The sequence below is a fragment of the Pseudorasbora parva genome, chromosome 13 (genome assembly GCF_024679245.1).
Source record: "Pseudorasbora parva isolate DD20220531a chromosome 13, ASM2467924v1, whole genome shotgun sequence".
NCBI classification, from domain to species: Eukaryota; Metazoa; Chordata; class Actinopteri; order Cypriniformes; family Gobionidae; genus Pseudorasbora; species Pseudorasbora parva.
Genome location: NC_090184.1, coordinates 23,681,812 through 23,701,791, shown reverse-complemented (window position 1 = coordinate 23,701,791; position 19,980 = coordinate 23,681,812). Strand labels below are relative to the sequence as shown.

General features: G+C 35.6%; 2 protein-coding genes across 2 annotated transcripts in view; one reads left to right on the top strand and one right to left on the bottom strand.

The window, feature by feature from the left end:
- Positions 1 to 748: 748 nt before the first annotated feature.
- Positions 749 to 9,233, bottom strand: rimoc1 (rab7a interacting mon1-ccz1 complex subunit 1). Its single transcript, XM_067413541.1, has 6 exons — positions 8,963 to 9,233; positions 7,140 to 7,249; positions 5,174 to 5,320; positions 4,778 to 4,909; positions 4,578 to 4,692; positions 749 to 1,624 (listed from the first exon to the last, which is right to left on the bottom strand). Exons 1-6 carry the CDS (start codon positions 9,051 to 9,053, stop codon positions 1,389 to 1,391), a joined length of 831 nt encoding a protein of 276 aa, XP_067269642.1. The 5' UTR covers positions 9,054 to 9,233; the 3' UTR covers positions 749 to 1,388.
- A 540-nt stretch (positions 9,234 to 9,773) lies between these two features.
- Positions 9,774 to 19,980, top strand: part of oxct1a (3-oxoacid CoA transferase 1a) — a 68,096-nt gene continuing 57,889 nt past the window's right edge. The window contains exons 1-3 of the mRNA XM_067413540.1: positions 9,774 to 9,985; positions 11,211 to 11,319; positions 11,910 to 12,000. Of these exons, the coding sequence (XP_067269641.1) occupies positions 9,887 to 9,985; positions 11,211 to 11,319; positions 11,910 to 12,000 (299 nt within the window). The 5' untranslated portion in view covers positions 9,774 to 9,886. The remainder of the gene's footprint in view (positions 9,986 to 11,210; positions 11,320 to 11,909; positions 12,001 to 19,980) is intronic.

The window sequence follows — 19,980 nt, the reverse complement described above, 5'->3', positions numbered from 1 at the left end:
GTCTATTAATTTGTCAATTTAAAAGGAATTTGTTAGAATTATTAAACTGCTAACTCATCCCTTCCTTTTATTTATTAAAGTGTCACTCTAATCATGCTCCGAAAAAGTTAAGCTAAATAAATATTATTTATCTTTTGCAATCACAAGACTTAATTTAAACTTTTGTTGTTAAATTTGTGATGTGTCTAAAGATTCCTTAATAGAGCAGCTACTGTATGCCTGATGTTTTTGGAAAACTCGTATGGAGGAAAAAAACCCCACAGTATTAAATGTTAATCACAGTATTAATATAATCCATTAGTTTACTTCAAATAAGCATACACAACCAACAAAATATTAACCAGTAAAATGATGTAGTGTTGCCAACAATCCCAGAACTGATAAGAATGTAAGCTTGAGATCACATTAAGCAAATGGCTGATTTTCTTTTTTTATATAAATCTCATTTTATTAATATTGCACCAGCACTTTTTTTGAACTTGCAAGCTGGACAGTTAATGAAATCATGTTTTTATTTTATTATTGCCTCAACTTGAACCTTTAAGGTTGTTAGTTGTTACTATGTTAAGATTACAAGATTAGCAATAAGGGCTATAAAATACATATGCAACTTGAGATTTAGCTGAAAACCTTTTCATAGGGACTAGCAAAATGAAAGCAATCAGCAACCATTATTATTTAACACTCCAAATAACTTTTCTGGTGTAACAACATCCAATGCATGTGAAACCAAAATATCACTCACACATTCACATTTCTTAACCCAAAATTTATTTCAATGAAGACATAAAAAAAAACAAAAAAGTGAATTTTTTAAAAGAATAATGACCAAAAAGTTTAGCTTTTTAAAAGTATACTATCAAAATATCCAAATTTCCATCTCTGAACATTACATCTGGTCAACGAAAGCAATAAAGATGTAAATTTTAATAAGTGAGCAGAAGAGGTGTCATATACAAAGATGTTATTAAAAAGAAAAGGCCCATACTTAAAAATGGTCACGAATACTTAAATATGCAACATATATCTGCATTTCCCCCTCCTTTGTACCATTTCTTTTAACATATATAAATGACATATATAAATGTAATTAACTAAAAATAAATAAATAAAAATTAAAATAAATAAAAAGTTGTGATGTTTCTCAGCTGGAATAATTGTTTCCTTAAACAAATAGTTATTTGTTTATATTTTACATTAGAAGTATTATTCCACATTCTCATCGAAAACACACATCCAGAAAGCAAATCTGGACCGGAAGATAAGTGCCTTTTTTTGTTTTCAGAATTTTCTCTTTTAATCTTTTTTGTTTGTTTACTTTTCTTTTTTTGCTAGCTTCAGAACAATGACATTTTGTGAACCTCCTCTCCTAAAACCGCTCTCCAGGTTTACTGTAAAATACTAAGGATCTCCTTGGCATTCTCTGTGTTCCAGCCCTGACCCTGAAGTGGCCCCTCGCATGCCAGAACGTACTTATGGAGGATTTGTGTGCCAATATCTCGGAAATGAAGCCTGTCCTCTTTGCGCTCTGTGGTGTCCATGCTGCAGTCCTCATATTTCACTGCCCAGAAACACATCTCACCAATGTACATCATTGTAAGCAAGTGAGTATCAGAAAAGATACCTAATGGGGGAGGAAAAGGGTAAAAAACTTAATTAGTCAAGAATATTAACACACACATTTTATTTTCATTAGTAAAAATTATATTCTCTACAAAATGACACTCAATAGATCTTTCCCATTAACCAATTCAGCTCTGCAGCACATTTTGCATTTTTTGAGAATTAGGAATATCTGAATTTAAAAGAGCGCTCTACCCACATACATTGGAGTAAATTGATAAAAATGGTCTCATTTTACAGACAAAAACTCTGAATTTTAACACAGTGGTGGAATATTGCATATATTCTATTGTATCTATTCCCAATCTTAAGATAAACATATATAAAAAAACTAAATATTTTGATTTATTTTTAATTAATTTGTTATTTTAATATATATATATATATATATATATATATATATATATATATATATATATATATATATATATATATATATATATATATATATATATATATATATATATATATCACTTTGGTCTCCAAGCTTTTTGGACATTTCTGTTGATTCTATAAATTGGCACTAAACAGGGGTAAAAATAATTTTCTTGATATCTCCTTGCAAATAAAAGTTATTACAATTTATCTGACCAAAGTATCTAATAACTCCTACTCATCTGCATTGACATAAACTGGCCACTAGGAAATCGAAAAGAAGGCTCCGCCTCTTCAACGGTGTAAAGGGAGATCTCGGGCTCTGATTGGTCTAGAATCATGATCCACATGTCTATAAAGAGCTGAGATTCTCAGCTTTTTTGTCATATGAAGCAATATGTGATGGCATCATCAAAAATTGTGGTTAACATCGACAATCAAAACTAGCAATATTAAGAGTATGTCTGCATCACATGTTTGATCTTTGACCGTATTATTCAGACCGCCTTCTATGTGATATAAATGCAGAAGTTATTAGGTTATTAAGAAAGCTGAGGTTCTAATCTTTCAAATGATACCATATATGTCTAGTTTTGTGGTGCGCGAGTTATACATAAAAAAAAAAGATTATGATGATGCAGGGGGGGGGGTGCAGAGCTGAAGTGGTTAACTTCAGTGACTATGACTTCACTGAACTGTGTAAGAGTTAATTTATTCATATTAGGGCTGGGCGATAAATCGATTTTATGGATTAATTCGAGTTTTTAGTTTACGACGATTTTTGTGAATGAAAATCGGTTCTCTCTTTCAAATCCGCCGACGCTCCCCTCTGGGCTCCCGTAATGGCTCAGCCCTCCCCGCGCGCGTTTGCCACAGAGGTACACAAACAACAAGGATCGCGTCTAACAACATACAGTGTCATTCGTAATTGGTTCAGTTTTTCACAGAACAATTAACAATACCCCGCTGCAAAGTGTGTTTGAAGCCTGAACGGAACCGCGCTAGGCGCTATAGCCTACTCATTTAAAGCTGCGCTGACACGAACGCAGCGCGAGCTCACACACGGGCCAATCTCGTGACAGACACGATACACTGCAGCGCTGGTGATCCAGTGAGAGAGCGTTTAAATTCACCACAGAATTAATACCATCGCTACTGTGATCTAGTGGAAGCGGTCGGGGCAGAATTCTGTTATAAACCACAGATATCAGCTCTAACAGAGCTGAGCGAAGGTCAGGGGTTTCAGTCACAAAACACCAACATTCACCACGATTGTACTGTAGTAAAACCACATGGATTTAATGTTGTTGTTGTCATTATTTATCTCAGGATTCGTACAACCTTTTGAGATTGAAATTCAAGCACTTTCCAATGGTTTTCAAGAGCTTCACACTTATTTCCAGCACTTCAAAGCTCTAGATATCCGACTGTAATGTTATTTTTAATGTGATGGTTTGTAAAACTAAAAGTTTAAAGGGGTCTTGTGAAAGAAAGTCGAATGTTTTTTTTAGTTTATTTTTTTGAAATGTGTAATCCATTTTGTAGCATTTTTATTTAAAAAAAGATATGAAATGCCCACCACTATAACCAGCAGAAGGAAGAGCACTTATTGATTTATTAGCGATTTCCACTCCCTAATGTATGGAGAAAAGTACGAAGTCACAGTCTCAGGAAAAACTAAACTTTTCTTCAAATTGTGACTAAATTACAGTAAAGTAAAGAGCTCCTTTAATAATCACTGAAGCTGTCGATCAGTTCAGTGTGAGACTATTGAAGAACAATGCTAATCTATATTTAATAAGAGCATAACATTTAAATTTTCCCTATACTTTTTTTGCACATTACTGTTGTTAATAAAAGTTAGTTTTATCTGCATATCAATTCATAAACCTTTGATATGTATACTGTATATTGCAAAAGATATGGTGCCCATTTATACTGTGGAATAGTCCGGGTTATTCACATGCTGAAAGTTTTGCACCCCAGGTGGCACTTCTACCAAGCTGCAAATATTTAATTTTACCTAAACAAAATAAAGTTAAAACTTGTTTTGAACAATTTCTTTGTCATCTGCAGATTGATTTTAAGTAGGAGGGGGAAAAAAATCGTTTTAAATCGTAAATCGAATTTTTGGTGAAAAAATCGGGGATTTTTTTTTTGGGCCATATCGCCCAGCCCTAATTCATATATAGCAAATAACTTTGATACAAACCACTGCATTGTAAAAACCACTGAAATATTGCTTGCTATATAACTTACATTAATCCAAGCACTAGGATTACTAGTTTACAAGCTACACATCTTTTGGAAAACCTCTTCGTAAATTAAAAAAAAAAATTGAAGATACTGATAACCCAGCGGTTGTGCTATTTAGAGATGTTATAAATGCTTTGAAAATCCACCCCCAGAGACACAAGGCTTGATGTGTCACATACAGAGACACATTTTGAAGTCAGAGCATACACAATAACTGGCATGTCTGTCAAGGTTTCAGTTCCCGAATTCCAAACGAACCGCCACAGAAAATAATCAATCGACTTTCAGTTTTTAGAACAGAAAGTACATTTGCGAAGATGTACCTTCTGCCAGAAAATTGGCGGTTGCAGAGTCATGAAAAACCACACCATCGTTCAGCTTGACTGAGTTCCTCACTTGCAACATTCTCATAAGGTAACGCACACCTTCTTGAAGACACTGTGAAGACACGGAGCATTTCAACACTTACTCAATTCATGGCCACTAAAACTGGCACTGTGGAGTGAGAGGTTGGAGAAAGAACCTTAAGGAATGTGGCTTTGTTCTTCTTGATCCATTGCTTGCGCTGATGTAGTGTGTGGCAGTACATGTATAATAATGCCCCACGCCTCCAGTATAGGCACTCCAGCAGCTCCAGTCCAAGCACAGACTGCACCTGAGACAAATCAGAGCATCACACAACAGTTACTCACAGAAGAGTTTGCTCTTCTTCTTCTTCAGTCTATGCCAATTAAGCTCTAAAAATAGTAGCCTGTGGGTGTTCAATTGCGTATGCTGTGTGTTTAAAGTAAATAATATTTATTCTGAACACCCACTTGTAAAGTCAAAATGCATACAAATGTGCTTATTCAGAACAGCAGCTAATAATAAAACCAATAGTTTCAAGAAAATATATTTTACAGATAGAGACATACAACACCTCTTGAGCTGGTACCAGTCGCCCTGCTAACACCTCTGGCTCTGTCAAGTCCTGTAATAACTGCTGGATTTTGAAAGGAGAAGTGTCCTCAGGAAACTCCTGATCCACAAGCTTGTTTTCCTCATAGAATGTAATGTCCAAGACAACCTGTAGAAATGTGGGTAAAACAATGGGCCATGTGAGCCATTATATGTAAATAAGAGTATCGGCAGTGTTTTTAAAATGAAACGTGACTATTTAAGGCCTTAATTAAGACCTACACAAATGAAACCATTACTGTACGCAGTATGCCCATGCAGAGCAAACCCACAGAATCTCAAAATAAATCTTGCATCAGATGTTTTTTTTTATAACTCAATTAAACAGACCGGGGCAAACATTCACCAGCAAAACATGGTACCTGCATATTTAAAATACTTAAGGTGCCGTTCACATAGAATGCATTTTCCATTCCACTGCGCACCTTTCCATTATTTTTCTATGTAAACACTCTTTACAAACGTGTTTGACAGCTGTGCTCAAGTTAAAATAAGTTAAGAGACTGCATGCTTATTCCCCATTCCACTGCCTACGTTTTTCAAAGCAAAAATGTGTTCTGTGTGAATCAGCCCTAAGACATGTTTTATTCAATATATACTTATGTATACAAGTTTGTGCACTAATTTATGATTTCATATAAACTAAATATCCATCAATATTGGATTTCTTCTGATATAACAATGTTTTTATTTAAGAACTGAAGGACAACACATATGATACAAACAGACAGTTCTGCAAATTGATCTGTATATATGTGACAGACACCTATTATACATGCCCATAACGTACATTACTGCAGGTTGATAGAAGTATACAAGACACGAGTGGGACAAAAACAGACCCACATGTAGATCTGTACATGACTAACAACTGCACATGACTGTATCGTACATCATTATGCACAAGTCACTGAAAATCTATTTTATCCATACATTTGATTGTATGCTTACACGAGATTCATTTGTCAATGAACTTTAAACTATATGTTTAAAGAAAGACAATAAACAATAAAATCTCTTTATTGAATGTTACATTGTTCCTAGTTTTTCCTTCTTGTGACACCATGAAATTAAATGCCAGATGCAGTTTATCGCAAAACCAAAATACAAATAATATCCAGGGAAAAAATGTTTATGCATAATACAGGACTTTTTATTTATAAACAAGCCCCAAAACACTGGGACTCTTATTTTGAAAAAATATATGCTTTACTTCTTCCAGCTGCTCATTCCAAAAATTGGAAAATGTGCACTCTTACAATTATATACAACATGTTACAATATAAACACCATAACGTAAACATTATTATTATTATTATTATTACGTGAACATAATCCAACAGTGATGCGTGATTACTTGGCATAAATGTGCAGCATTCAAAGATTGTGAACTGCTTTGAAACTGTGAGCCTGTAGAATGTGCCCCGTTTTAACATTTAATTCAATCCAACCCCTTTGTGGTTCAATAATCACATTAGGTCATAAAACCCCCTGAAATATTATTTAAAAATGTTAAATCCAACTGATTTAACGACATGCCAAGACCCTGTCAAATCTGGGAAGAAAATGCTAATGTTAAGGTTTAAATTAAGGATAAAGTTTACCTGTGAATTTTTATTTTATTTATAATAAACTGTTAAATATGCTAAAATAATAATTCACAACTTTGTTACATCTACAACAAAAAAATAGTTATTAGTAATAATAAGAGCAAAGTGGTCAACAAGAACTGTACATTTTTGATTGGGAGCAGACAATATACAGGCTATGGTTTAAAAAGTGCCAAACAACATAGCAAAGACAAATAAAATTATATTCATTTACAACGATGCTATTGACTGTTTTATTCATACATTCAACATGTTAATATATGATTTGGTAATGCTTGTGGAAATGCTGCAGGGTGAGACGCGTGTTATGTGAAGTACCTGTGTGTAATCCTGCAGCAGTTTAGGGAGGCTGCTGCTCTCTCCTCCATGTCTATAATAGGTTTTCAACTTGTCTAGTATGGAAGATGCATTCTGTAAGTAGTCATCGTCTAGGAAAAAAATATATATATATGTTATTACTATTAATATATATTATAGAGGACATAAAACATCAGAGTTTACAGTTGGTGGTATAAGAAAAACAACTGAGGTTATGGTTCTACCTCAATGACTGTGGAATCATGCATTAAAACATTGTCCATAAAAAGAAAATATACTATTTAGCTATTTAAATTAACATTAATCTGTAATAAATCAAATACCTGAAGAACAGCTTTGGTACAAAACAACAAATCCCAATTTTTAATGTCACAATGAGAGAGGAATCTAGCACTCTGACCGAAAAGAGCTTGTTTTAAAAGGGAAAGGTCAACCCAAAATGAAAATTGTCATCATTTACTCGCCCCTTATGTTGCTCCAAATCTGTATGAGTTTATTTCTTCTGTTGAACACAAAATATATTTTGAAGAATATTGACAAGCACAGTTGACAATAGGAAGTCAATGGCTACCTTTAACTGTCCAGTTACCAACATTCTTTAGAATATCTTCTTTTGTGTTCAGAGAAGAAAGAAACTCATACAGGTTTATTTTATTTTTATGGACTATAGTGCATAATTTAGTATAAATTATTTAGATACTCTACATAGCTTACTCACCTAGTTTTTTTTGTTCAAGAACCCATTTCACGTAGATATATGTAATGGGAAGAAAAATCGTCATGAAATGGAAGCTGAGATAATATTTTCTTTACTATTGTGACATATATAAGTGAAAAGACTTCTTGAACCAAAAAAAATAAAGGGCATTAGTTGATTTTATCCATGAGGAGTTGATTGATTGGTTTTGTTATTGCAGTGATCTCATGTGAGTGACAGGTTGTCCTGCCCTCACGCAGTAAACACATTATCAGAGAAGAGACGTCCTTGCAAGAGGAAGTTATTTTGATTAAAATGACAGGACACTTTATCTTGAACATATAAAGATGATATGCACAGATAAATAATTTATAATAAATAATAAATATAATACATAAAAACGACATTACATGTTGATTCAATGGTGACTTTAAAGATAAGAACGCATTAGTATGCGTGCAAACTATATATGACTGACATGAGCTTAAACGCCAAGGTGCCTTTACAGGAATAGTGTAGCTATCTGCAAAATGTCATTTTCAGACTATAAATATGGCTATTGTGTGACTATTTTTAAATTAACATGACCTTTGGTTTGGCAGAAGTAGGCGAAGCACTGCTTAAAAGAGATTGACAGACCGTTAAATTCCTATTTGTCTTACAATTAAAAAAGATGATAGGTCGTTGGAAAGATATGCTAGTTATGACTAACATTACACAAGTAACTATAGCTACGTATACAATGTTTAATATAATTTATGCGTTGTGTTCTGAAACACTGCACGACCACATGCGAATTCACTTCATGCAAGCTGCACCTAACGAGCCAGTCAAACATTTGAAAAAAACACAACACACAACAAACGTGCTTAGCCTTTTAAATAAGCACACGGTTTAGCATTAGTACTACGATGTTCCTGTTAACTAGTTAGTTAAACATTTCCTGTATACACAGCGTAATAGAAGGGCAGGGGAATATTTGTTGTGGTTCGCAGGAATGCTAATGCAGAGCGGCTAAGCTAACAAGCTAACGATGACAACACCGGGCGGATTCGGCCAAATAACATCGCTTTATTTCATAATGAAAGTCTGCTTTTACGCATTTGGCGCCACATTTCCCGGTTACCTGGTTTCTCGGTCCGAAGAGTGGCACACTTGTTATCTAACTCAAAAATCCTCCTCTCCAGCTCGACGCTTCGTCTGTAGTCGTCGGCCATGACTGCAAACGACAGTCACGTGACGAGCGCGCGATTGCTCACGTGCGGAGAATTACTGGGATGCTCTACTTCTTTCGTTTCATTCATAAATGGCACCCTTGGTACTTACATCCAAACAGAAGCTTACTTTGTCCACTCTTACCCAAATTACCCCTACAATACTCGGTATTTGATAACAGTGAATTGAAATTAATGTTGGCAGAAGTGATGATGGGAAGTTCGACTCATTTTTGCAAATCGGTTCTTTCGAACAGTTCGTTTCAAAGAACCAGTTCAAAGAAAGATTCATAAATTATTTTAGGTTATGACGTAATTATGCACCACGTTGTGTCAATAACAAACTTTGATTTTACATGAACAGTATTACAATTTACATTGAAAATACCCTTTCTTTGTGTCGTAGGCCTATGTGCCTACAACTGTTATAAATATAACTGTAAATATATATTTTTCCAGCAAGTTGCAGCCTATGTGTAACATTTAGCCGATGCTGTACGGCTAATAAAGCAAATACTTTTTGTTCTGTTTAATGACTCGTTTTATCTGGATCATAGAAAGTCGGACATAGCCCCTCGATTCAAAATGCGTTGTTGAATCTAGAACCACTCAAAAAGAATCAGTCCGATTCGTGAATGAATCATCCTGACACTTTAACAAAAAAGATCCGACTCAGTTGAATGAATCGGAAATCGCTAGATGGTAGTGAGAGAGTTAAATGCAAATAAGCAAATCGAGCCCCCGACACTCCTTCACTTACCTCAACCCGCCTTTCTGAGATCAACGAGGGCATACTGTCACCATCATTCACCATACACAAAATTAGGCCTTCAGACATGGCGACTATTAAAGCGTTATCTAGAGCGGAGAATGTGATCATCAGGAACGTGACAGCGACGATCAAGACGAACCTCTTCCGATTCTCTGTTGGCAAGGTCAGTGTTTAGAATCAAAAGACGGTGCATCCGAAAATTTGCATGATGTTGAACGTGTCGGTGCTTCTATTTTTGTCCTATTTGAACCTTACATCCCGTTGCAGGGCTCAGATAGACGCTCAGATAGCTAACAGTTAGTAGGAAGCTATGAATAATTACATGAATGATGTTTTTTTGCATGTGTTTAAATAATGCTTAGCAAAACTTAAATATTTTTGTAGTCAAAATCATTGCATATAGCTATACGACTTGTAAAAGTAGTAATTTTGTGCTACATTTTGTTTTTATTTCAGCAAGCCATTAAATAAATAACCAGCATACACATGATCTTCTTGAGTCAAACCAATCATTCCTGTTTAGTTTCATATATTTGTTTGATTGTTGGACTGGAAACACAAAGTCATTAAACAATTCTGTCTTGATTGAAGCATAATCTACCAGAGGTTCTTTTAATCAAAATCTTTAATTTATTTTTTTATTTGAACAACTACCTTAACAACAACCGACACTATTCATTGGTTAACACAGTAACCCAACTCTACTCTCATTCACACCTCTCCTTTTGTCACACCAACCGTTTGGCTCATTATATCACATAACATGTGAACTAGACCACTTTATAACTAGTTCTCAGAACAATGATAGGAATTTTCCAGACCCTGACCACTAAGACAGGTAGGTTTTAAAGTCATATATTTATGACACAGTCTCATGCTAGTGTCATGTGCCTTTAAGGTTCATGGAGTTGTTCTGTATACACTAGAATATAAACCACTGTTTTAAGGAATAACACGGGTAATGGTCATACTGGTTTCACCTACAACTCAGTATTTGTTGATTATTGTTTGGTAATACTGCTCAAGTATATTATTTATTGAGACAGAGTGATAAGTGGTCAGCTGTTTCCTCTCCTCGTCCTTTAGAGCATTCGTGAGGTCAAACATGCACTGTTGAATAAACAAATAAAGATATAAATGAAATAGTTTGCTTGGCTGGACTCCCGGGGTTTATTTATCACGTGAATGTCAGGATGGGAAATTCAAACCGCTGTAGTTGACAGTGGAAACTCTCTTATTTGACATTGATTTTAATTAAAATTCATTGTAAATGGTTAACATGAAGTGTGGAAATCTGTTTCATTCATGCTTCAAAGTGCTTCCTGGAGTGTTTGTTTCTGCATGTCCGACCTGTTTTATTCTTTCTTCTCAATATCTGTGGTTGGTAGACGTGCGGGTGCTACTTTTCCACATCAAGTCAACGATCGGGACGATTTTATTCTGACCCCCTAGACGCCATCAAAGATATTCCTAATGGAGCAACTATTCTTGTGGGAGGTAACGTAAGGGTTATGATTTATCATAAACTCACCCTTAATCAGTATCTGCGTGCTTAGTTATTACTAAGAATTTAGTCACTTCCTATTGTCAAAATAGTCATTACCAAGGCTGTATTTATTTGAAAAAAAAATATATATATTTTGAAAATATTACTACTATTCAAAAGAACATTTTTTTATGTTAATATATTTTAAAATGAAATTTATTTCTGTGTTGGCAAAGTTCAATTTTCAGCATCATTACTCCATTAATGCAGTGTCACATGATCCTTCAGAAATCATTCTAATATGCTGATTTGGTGCTCTTATTATTATCAATGTTAAAACAGATATGCTCCTCAATATTCTTTGTGGAGACTCTTTAATTAATAGAAAGAACAACTTTTATTTGAAATTTCACTTTTGATCAATTGAATCTATCCTTGCTGAAAAAAAAGTTCTGACCCCAAACCTTTGAATATTATGTTATTTAAATGATATTACTTTTAATACTATTTTTGTGCAACATTTATTGGCATCTCTCTGATATGGATGACATGCCAGCAAGTATATTCTGAGTTCTTTACTATTCTTTTCACTCATTCCCAGGTTTTGGCCTATGTGGTATTCCAGAGAACCTGATAAACAGTTTGCTGAAGACAGGAGTGAAGAGCCTGACTGCAGTCAGCAATAATGCAGGGTAAGCCTTTGTACAAGTAAACAACAGCTTAAACCCAGCGATTAGATTGAACTCGACCATCCAACAGGCCTAACATTAAACTTCTGTACATCCTGACACATTCAAACAACAGAAACAGCGTATATTAACATATTTAAATCAATATATTTCAGAAACAAAAAAAGTAAAAGATTAATATGACATGGCTTACACACAGCATAGTGTGTAAAAGTGCAGAAAAGACCAGAGTTCAAGCCCCGCTCAGAGCGGGCAGTGCAAACCTAGTTATATCAACATTCAGAACAAGCAATTTTGTCTTTAATGATTTTACCTTAAAAAAAAATACAGCAACATTTTAGCAGCAATGTTATATTATGGGATAAATTCAGAGCTTTCAATTTGAAAAGTTCTGAAAGACATTCAAGAGTCTGTGGAATAGATCGCTAGACACGCATCTAAAAGAGCCGTCATGAAATATCTGGTATGATGATAAAACGAACAGTGAAATATTGAAACGTTTGCCTATATCATGGGGCGTCAGCACCAACATGTGAACAATAACGACTCTAATTCAGCTTCCTTTTTATAAAAAAATATTGACCAGAACCAGTAAAAAAAAGGTGCCATGCTTTGTCTCATGGTGCCGTCTGATTCTTTGTGACAACTTCGTTGCAGATTAGACACACCAGCTTTGCATTCACAAAACCAGGTAGGATGCATGGACAGATGTCTTCCCATTCTTCTTTGTATGCCCTGTTTTCGCTGTTAACTTTCCTCTTTAGACTCTTTGATAGTGCTATCTTAAATGTTAACATCACTCTGCACTATCTGTAATAATCATTTAGCCTACCTCCAACACGCAAACGATTGCAAAAAAAATGCAGTTTACTACGTGAGGATAACAAGGAGAAAAAGTGTAAAAGTATACTACGTGACGTCAAATAATTATTACAATAGGTTCCATGTGTAACAAGCAAATTAAAATGCATTTATAATTCACAATATGGAAAGTGGAAATAATCAAACATGCCAATAATGGGCTTATTCAAATCCTCTTTTATTTTTTGAGTTATTTTTATTTATTTATTTAATAAATTATCCCATGAATGGCACGCCATCTAGTGGCAATTTTTTTTTGGCCAGTGGCCAAATATATTTGGCGACCCCTGCTCTAGATAAACATGTAAGGTCGCAGAGAATAGCTTCATAACATCAAATGTTCCCTAGATGTCACTACAAGAATTTGTCACTTAAAGGGATAGTTCACCCAAAAATGAAAATTTGATGTTTATCTGCTTAGCCCCAGGGCATCCAAGGTGTAGGTGTCTTTGTTTCTTCAGTAGAACACAAATGAAGATTTTTAACTTCAACTGTTGCAGTCTGCCAGTCATAATGCATGTGAATGGGCAACAATTTTATGAGAGTAAAAAAAAACATGCTTAGACAACATGCACAAAAACCCTGCTGCTCGTGACAACATATTGATGTCTTAAGACACGAACCGATCAGTTTCTGTGAGAAACCGAACAGTATTTATGTAATTTTTTTTACCTCATATCTAGACAAATCTCATGGGGGGTAAGCAGATAAACATCACATTCTGATTTTTGGGTGAACTATCCCTTTAAGGCTGATTTGTACTTCTGCATCAGACCTGCAGAGGGAGCATTTGTACCCCTGAGGGAGGGGTTCTGGCAGACCAATCACAGCACTTGCTGTCCACATAGAATTGATGCGTTATTAATTTTTTGGAGAGGAGCACGTCAGGGTACGTTGTAGGCTACGCGTGCAACACACAGCCTGCGACATAGCTACAGTGTAGACTCGACGCACAAGTATAAATTGGGCTTTAATCGACAATGTGTGTGCAACTGACCGTGACCACAAATAGAAAGATATTACCAGAATGACCAAGTCTTATCTGCAAGTTGGTCTAGACCTACTAGTAAATACAGAACACAGTGTGCACCGGGGAGATCAATCATAAAGATTCCTTCTTAGAAAGAGTAAATGTTTTCTAAATGTCTAGTTATACACTGTCTTATTGGACATTGATGTTTGGTTTATTGCCGCTATGTTGCAGCTGCTCTGAACATGTGACTTGTGCTGATCTATGTATAGGCCTTTCTGTGCTGGCTTTTCCCAGGTTAGTTGTCTATGACTGGATCATTGTGTAATTTCTGAAAGCGGGCCAATTATGTTATTTTGAGTTTTTTGTATTTCCATCTTGACCAGTGAGTGAAGCCAGTGTGGGTGCCGAAGATGGTAGAAGAAAACAATAAAATCCATTCTAATCTTTCTAGTTAGGCTTAAATAGGATATGGTGTATGTTAAATTTGCCAACAAAATAAATGTTTTGTTGTTTTACAACATTTATTTATGTCAATTAATTTTTTTAACAGAATACAGACTTTCCAAACTCATAAAGTATCTATTTTAATTACATTTTTTCTAAACTGGCTTATTTCCAGTGGCTTTTTTGTGTGTGGGAAACCTCAAGGGCAGTTTTGACCTGTTTTAGAGAGAAAGTTTCCCACTGATTCCCTTCTTGAAGTTTGTTTCCCTCCTTCCATCTGACTGTTTGAAGCCTGCTGTTCTTGAATGCATTGTTTGTTGTAACTTGTTCTGTGAGTTCTGAATCTCTGTGGTACAAATGATTCAGTCTACCACAGAGAGATTGAGCTCAGTGAGACTGTAATGTGAAACCAGCATCACAGCAATGTTTGGCATTAGCATGCGTTGCTCACACATACTTACACTGGGTCTTACACAAAGTATGCGTACACACAGTTTTGTGAAATCTGTATACAAACCTTTTTTTAACCAGTAAATGATGATTCACCAAAAGCTTTTGTGCTGAAATGTATTCTACATTTACGAAAAAATATAGTAACAACCAAAACCACACACACGCAAAAAGCATCTACGCTGTGCGGTCTTATAATTGTGTTAAAAAGTTATATTTCATCTTATCATGAATTGCATTATATTATATTATATTATATTATATCATATTATATTATAATCTAATTCTGGAATATGTTATATATTCTCATCCATGATGTGCCTTCCTACATGGTTGTTTAAGAAATGGAACACACTATCAATTAGGGTTGAAAGAACTGTTGCCAAACATATAACATTCTGGAAACACAGTAATCATTGCAATAATGATCAAATCATATACTCTTAAAGGTGCGCTATGCAAGTTTTCCGTCCGCTAGAGGGCACCTATTCAAAACAAAGGCATAGTTTGATGACGCCGAGTTTGAGCTCAGAATCTTGGGACGTGGTCTTTACCTCACAGCCGGTGGAAAAGAATCAGGATAGGACTCGGGCAGAGCAGGACAGTATTTTGTATTTACTGTAGCGATTGTTAATGAGATGAACAAATAATGTAATGCAAAGGTACTGCAGCCCTGTTTATCATATTAGATACATTTGAGTGTGTTTAATATGAATTAAATTTAAATCTTAACAGTTTTTTTTTGGCTGGACATTATATTATATTATATTATATTATATTATATTATATTATATTATATTATATTATATTATATTATATTATATTATATTATATTATATTATATTATATAAACAGCCCTGACCTATTGAGGAATGGACTCCACTAGACCACTGAAGGTGTGTTGTGGTATCTGGCACCAATATGTTAGCAGCAGATCTTTTAAGTCCTTTAAGTTACGTGGTGGGGCCTCCATGAATCAGACTTGTTTATTCAGGACATCTCACATGCTCGATTGGATTAAGATCTGGAGAATTTGGAGGCTAAGTCAACACGTCAAACTCGTTGTTGTGCAACCATTCCCGAACCATTTTTTGCTTTGTGGCAAGGCACATTATCCTGCTGAAAGAGGCCACAGCCACCAGGGAATACCGTTTCAATGAAGGGGTGTACAGGGTCTGCAACAACACTTAGGTAGGTGGTACGTGTCAAAGTAACATCCACATGGATAGAAGGACCCAAGGTTTCCCAGCAGAACATTGCCCAAAACATAACACTGCCACCGCCAATGTGCTTTTTTTACATAGTCATCCATATGAAGTAAAAGAAAATACGATTAATCAGACCAGACCACCTTCTTGCCATTGCTCCATGGTCCAGTTCTGATGCTCACATGCCCACTGTTGGTGCTTTTTGCAGTGGACAGACGTCAGCAGGGGCACCCTGACTGTTCTGCAACGAACTGTGATGCCCTGTGTATTCTGAAACCTTTCTATCAGAAACAGAATTAACTTCTTGAGTAATTTAAGCCACAGTAGCTTCTCTGTTTGATCGGAACACACGGGCCAGCCTTTGCTCCCCAGTCGCATCAATGAGCTTCGGTCATCCAGGATCCTGTTGCCAGTTCACCTCTGTTGCTTCCTTGGAACACTTTTGATAGATACTGACCATTGCAGACGGGAACATCCTATAAGAGCTGCAGTTTTAGAGATGCTCTGACCCAGTCGTCTAGCCATCACATTTTGGCCCTGATCAAACTCACTCAAATTCTTATGCTTTTCCTTACAGGCCCATTTTCCTGATTCTGACACATCAACTTTGAGGACAAAATATTCACTTGCTGCCTAATATATCCCACCCACTAACAGGTGCCATGATGAAGAGATAATCTGTGTTATGCACTTCACCTATCACAATGTTATGCCTCATAGGTGTATACTATAAAAGAGTAATCTGGGTCTGTATAAAATGTGTTTGATCTGCTTTTTAGTAGCACATATTTCTCGAGGTTCTGCAGAGAATGAGTCTGCAGAAGGCAACGAAAGGCTTGTAAAGGAAGGGTTGTGCAGAAAGGCCTTATATGGAGATGGTTTTGGTGTGATGTATGCAATTGACTAACTGGGCACACATCCGCTCCTTTAGAATACTCCAAATTTGCTAACATTAGAATAAGGTTAAGAACAAATTCATGTGTGTACATGTAATCCACACAATTATTAGTGAATGAGACTCACTGCTAATACTTTTTAACATGTTGCTCATTACTTAGAAAATGTGTTCTGACTTGTTTTTTAATTAATTTACTGATCATTATCTGGTGATAGTTTGGTGTTATTCTAAGTCGAATGAGTTGCTGCAGCCTTGCAGCAGTGTTATGTGGATAATTATACAACAGTTAGTTCAAATTTGATTGGCAGAGGAGCATTACAAGAGTGCTGATATTTAAGTTTTTGTATCACTGTTTGTATCAATCTGCTTGTCTGTAAATGTGCGTTCCAGACAGACTTAAGTCTGTGTATTAGAGTATTTCTGCTCAAGTAAGTGGCGATAAGTGATTGACTTTGTGTGAGTCATTGAATCGTTCATTCAACCGATTCGTTTAAAAACATTGATTAATTCAGGAATGGAGTCTCTGGGCCCTATTTTAAAGATCTGAGCGCATGACGCAGGTGCACTCAGGGCGTGTCCAAATCCACTTTTGCTAGCTTAAAGCTGCAGTCCGTAACTTTTTGCGCTCTAGCGGTTAATAAACAGAACTGCATGGCATGCGTCTTGCGTAAGAACATTGCAGCCGGAGCTACTTCACTCTGTTTATGTCTATTGTGAGTCATGCAGGGACTGTGCTCCTCCCCAGCGGTACCTACCAGTCTGGCCTGAAATAGTCCCAATATAATATAATATACTTATTATATGTGTACCATAATTATTCAGGGTAAGACAAAAACACAGTGTGGAAAATTGATTCACTTTGTACATTCTCATTATATAACTTTTGTAAATCTTGAACACAAAAAAAGTTACAGACAAGAGCTTTAACAACGGAAACAGCTGGAACTCGGTTAATGGTCTAAAAGGGTGTGGCACCATGGCACATTTGAATAATGGGTGTGTTTTGGGCATAACGTGCAATAAACCAATCAGAGTCCCATCTCCCATTCCTTTTAAAAGGCAGCATTCCCTATTTACATGGCGTAATTTATGAGTGGAAAGACTGAACGCTTCTCCAGAGAGGAATACTTTTACTTGTAATATTTAAAAATGTTTGTGTGCTACCGCGCATCCATGTGTGTATAATAAATAGAGCGTATGCATGTTGTGCACCCGCCTATAGGTGCATTTTAAGTAACACAAAATATACTGCACAGTTGAATTTAGACCAGGTTTTTGTTGGTCAATGGCAGTTGTTTTCAGTTTCCTCAAAATAGCAACACGGCAACAATGCGCCTGAACACGGCTTGTTTACGGACCGGCACACCCATGGACGAACTGATGGGCGCGAGTGCATTTGCTATTTAAACCACTTGGCACTGGATGTGAAAATGACAACTGTCAGGCTGAAACTAGCAAAAAATACTTGAGTCTGGTGCATTGAGTCTGGTGTTGCATTGTGCCTCGTGTATGATAGGCCCCTCCGTCTAAATTTGCATGCTCTCTAATGTTTTTTTAATAAGTAATTACTTAACGACTGTTAAAATGTATGAATATAATCCGGACACACTAAAGTCATCATGCTGTCATGGTCATGGGTAGTTCCATCACTTCACTGCCATTCACAAATCCTCTCCCGTCGCCTCATGGGGTAGTAAAATGTCCAAAGAATGTGCACTTTCGAATCTCGTCAGTAGTGGATAATTTGGGTACTTTTTACAAACTGTTTTATGAATGCTGTGTATTCAGACATGATACTAATTTCACATACTTTTTGTTGCCTGTTATTAGAGAAGTATCCTTATTTTTATGCAGCCTGTTAATCGTTCTCTGAAACATTTTTCTCAAATAAATTAATTTAAGAACAAAACTGCTGCATGTTGCTCAGAAATGCACAACAGTTTATTTGGTTTTGATTTTGATTCAATCTTTTTCCAAGTAACTGGCATTATTGTCTAAAATGTTACTCACTATTAACTCTTATTGTGCTTTTGATGAAATTCTGTATTTTGTTTTATCTCAGTAAATTCAAAGCACATATGGCCTAGATAACTTCTTTTATCCTCCATTTTAAAGCTAGTCTCTAAGCACCTAAAAAAGCCTTTGTCATTTATCTGGCAGGAGAAAAAGTGGAAAAGACACATTAGAAGAGAGTTAATGAGAACATGGCATGACACAGTATGCGTCTAATTGCAACCTTTTTCGGTCCAGTGAATCATGACGTAAAGAGTCTGTGCTCCCTGTTGATCGATTGAACCTAGAAAATATACATGTGCTTATATAATGTCTCAATTAATTTTCATTAAACATTTCCCCCTAATGTTTTACCAGAACGCCTTTGGTTTTAAAAGTGTAAAAATGTCCAGATCTGCACTGCTGCACTGATTGCCTTTAAAAACGGGATAGCTAGCCAACATTTTCATACCTCAGTGTGTTTCAAGTTTTAATAAGTCATGCCATTTGTTAATGAATGACAAAATCAGTTTTGAGTCACTGCTTCTGTAACTGTGCCAAGCAACCTCACACACCGAACTGAGGAGGTCTGAGAGAGCTTTAAAACATTTCATATGTTTCTTATGGCCTTTGTCTCTGTATTCTTGCGTGTTCTGAATTTTAATAAACTGTTTGCTACAGAATGCTCATTGGACAGTGGATTTAGACCAATTTAGGGAATAAGTGCTACTTTTCTGACAATAGTTCAACCTAAATTAGACATTGGATTTCTGGAAATGTATATTTGTTTGTTTGCAGTTAGACAGTATCTGAGGGTGGTTAACAATCAAGATTGCAATGGAAAGTTAGTAGATTCAAACAAATGCTGTTCAAAAGGTTGGTGTTAGTTGAAAGGTTCAAGTTAAAAGTTAAAAGAAATACATTTGTTTAGAAATGATGCATTAAATGGTCTAGTAAAAGTGACATTAAAGGTATTTTATATTACAAATGTTTTTATTTCAAATAACACATTTTGTTTTTTATAACGCTCTATTCATTAAATAAACCTGAAATAATGTTTTGTAGTATTCACAAAAATATTAAGCAACTGTTTTCAACATTTATAACACTGCCGTGGGGAATGTTTCTTGAACACTAAATTAGCATATTATATTGAT

Excerpts from the sequence above, each read along its gene's own strand:
- rimoc1 (XM_067413541.1), bottom strand. The coding sequence starts at position 9,053 with ATGGCCGACGACTACAGACGAAGCGTCGAGCTGGAGAGGAGGATTTTT. Across the intron at positions 4,910-5,173 it reads GACTGGTACCAGCTCAAGAG|GTGCAGTCTGTGCTTGGACT; the intron begins GTGTTGTATGTC and ends GATTTGTCTCAG. Across the intron at positions 4,693-4,777 it reads ACAAAGCCACATTCCTTAAG|TGTCTTCAAGAAGGTGTGCG; the intron begins GTTCTTTCTCCA and ends GTGTCTTCACAG.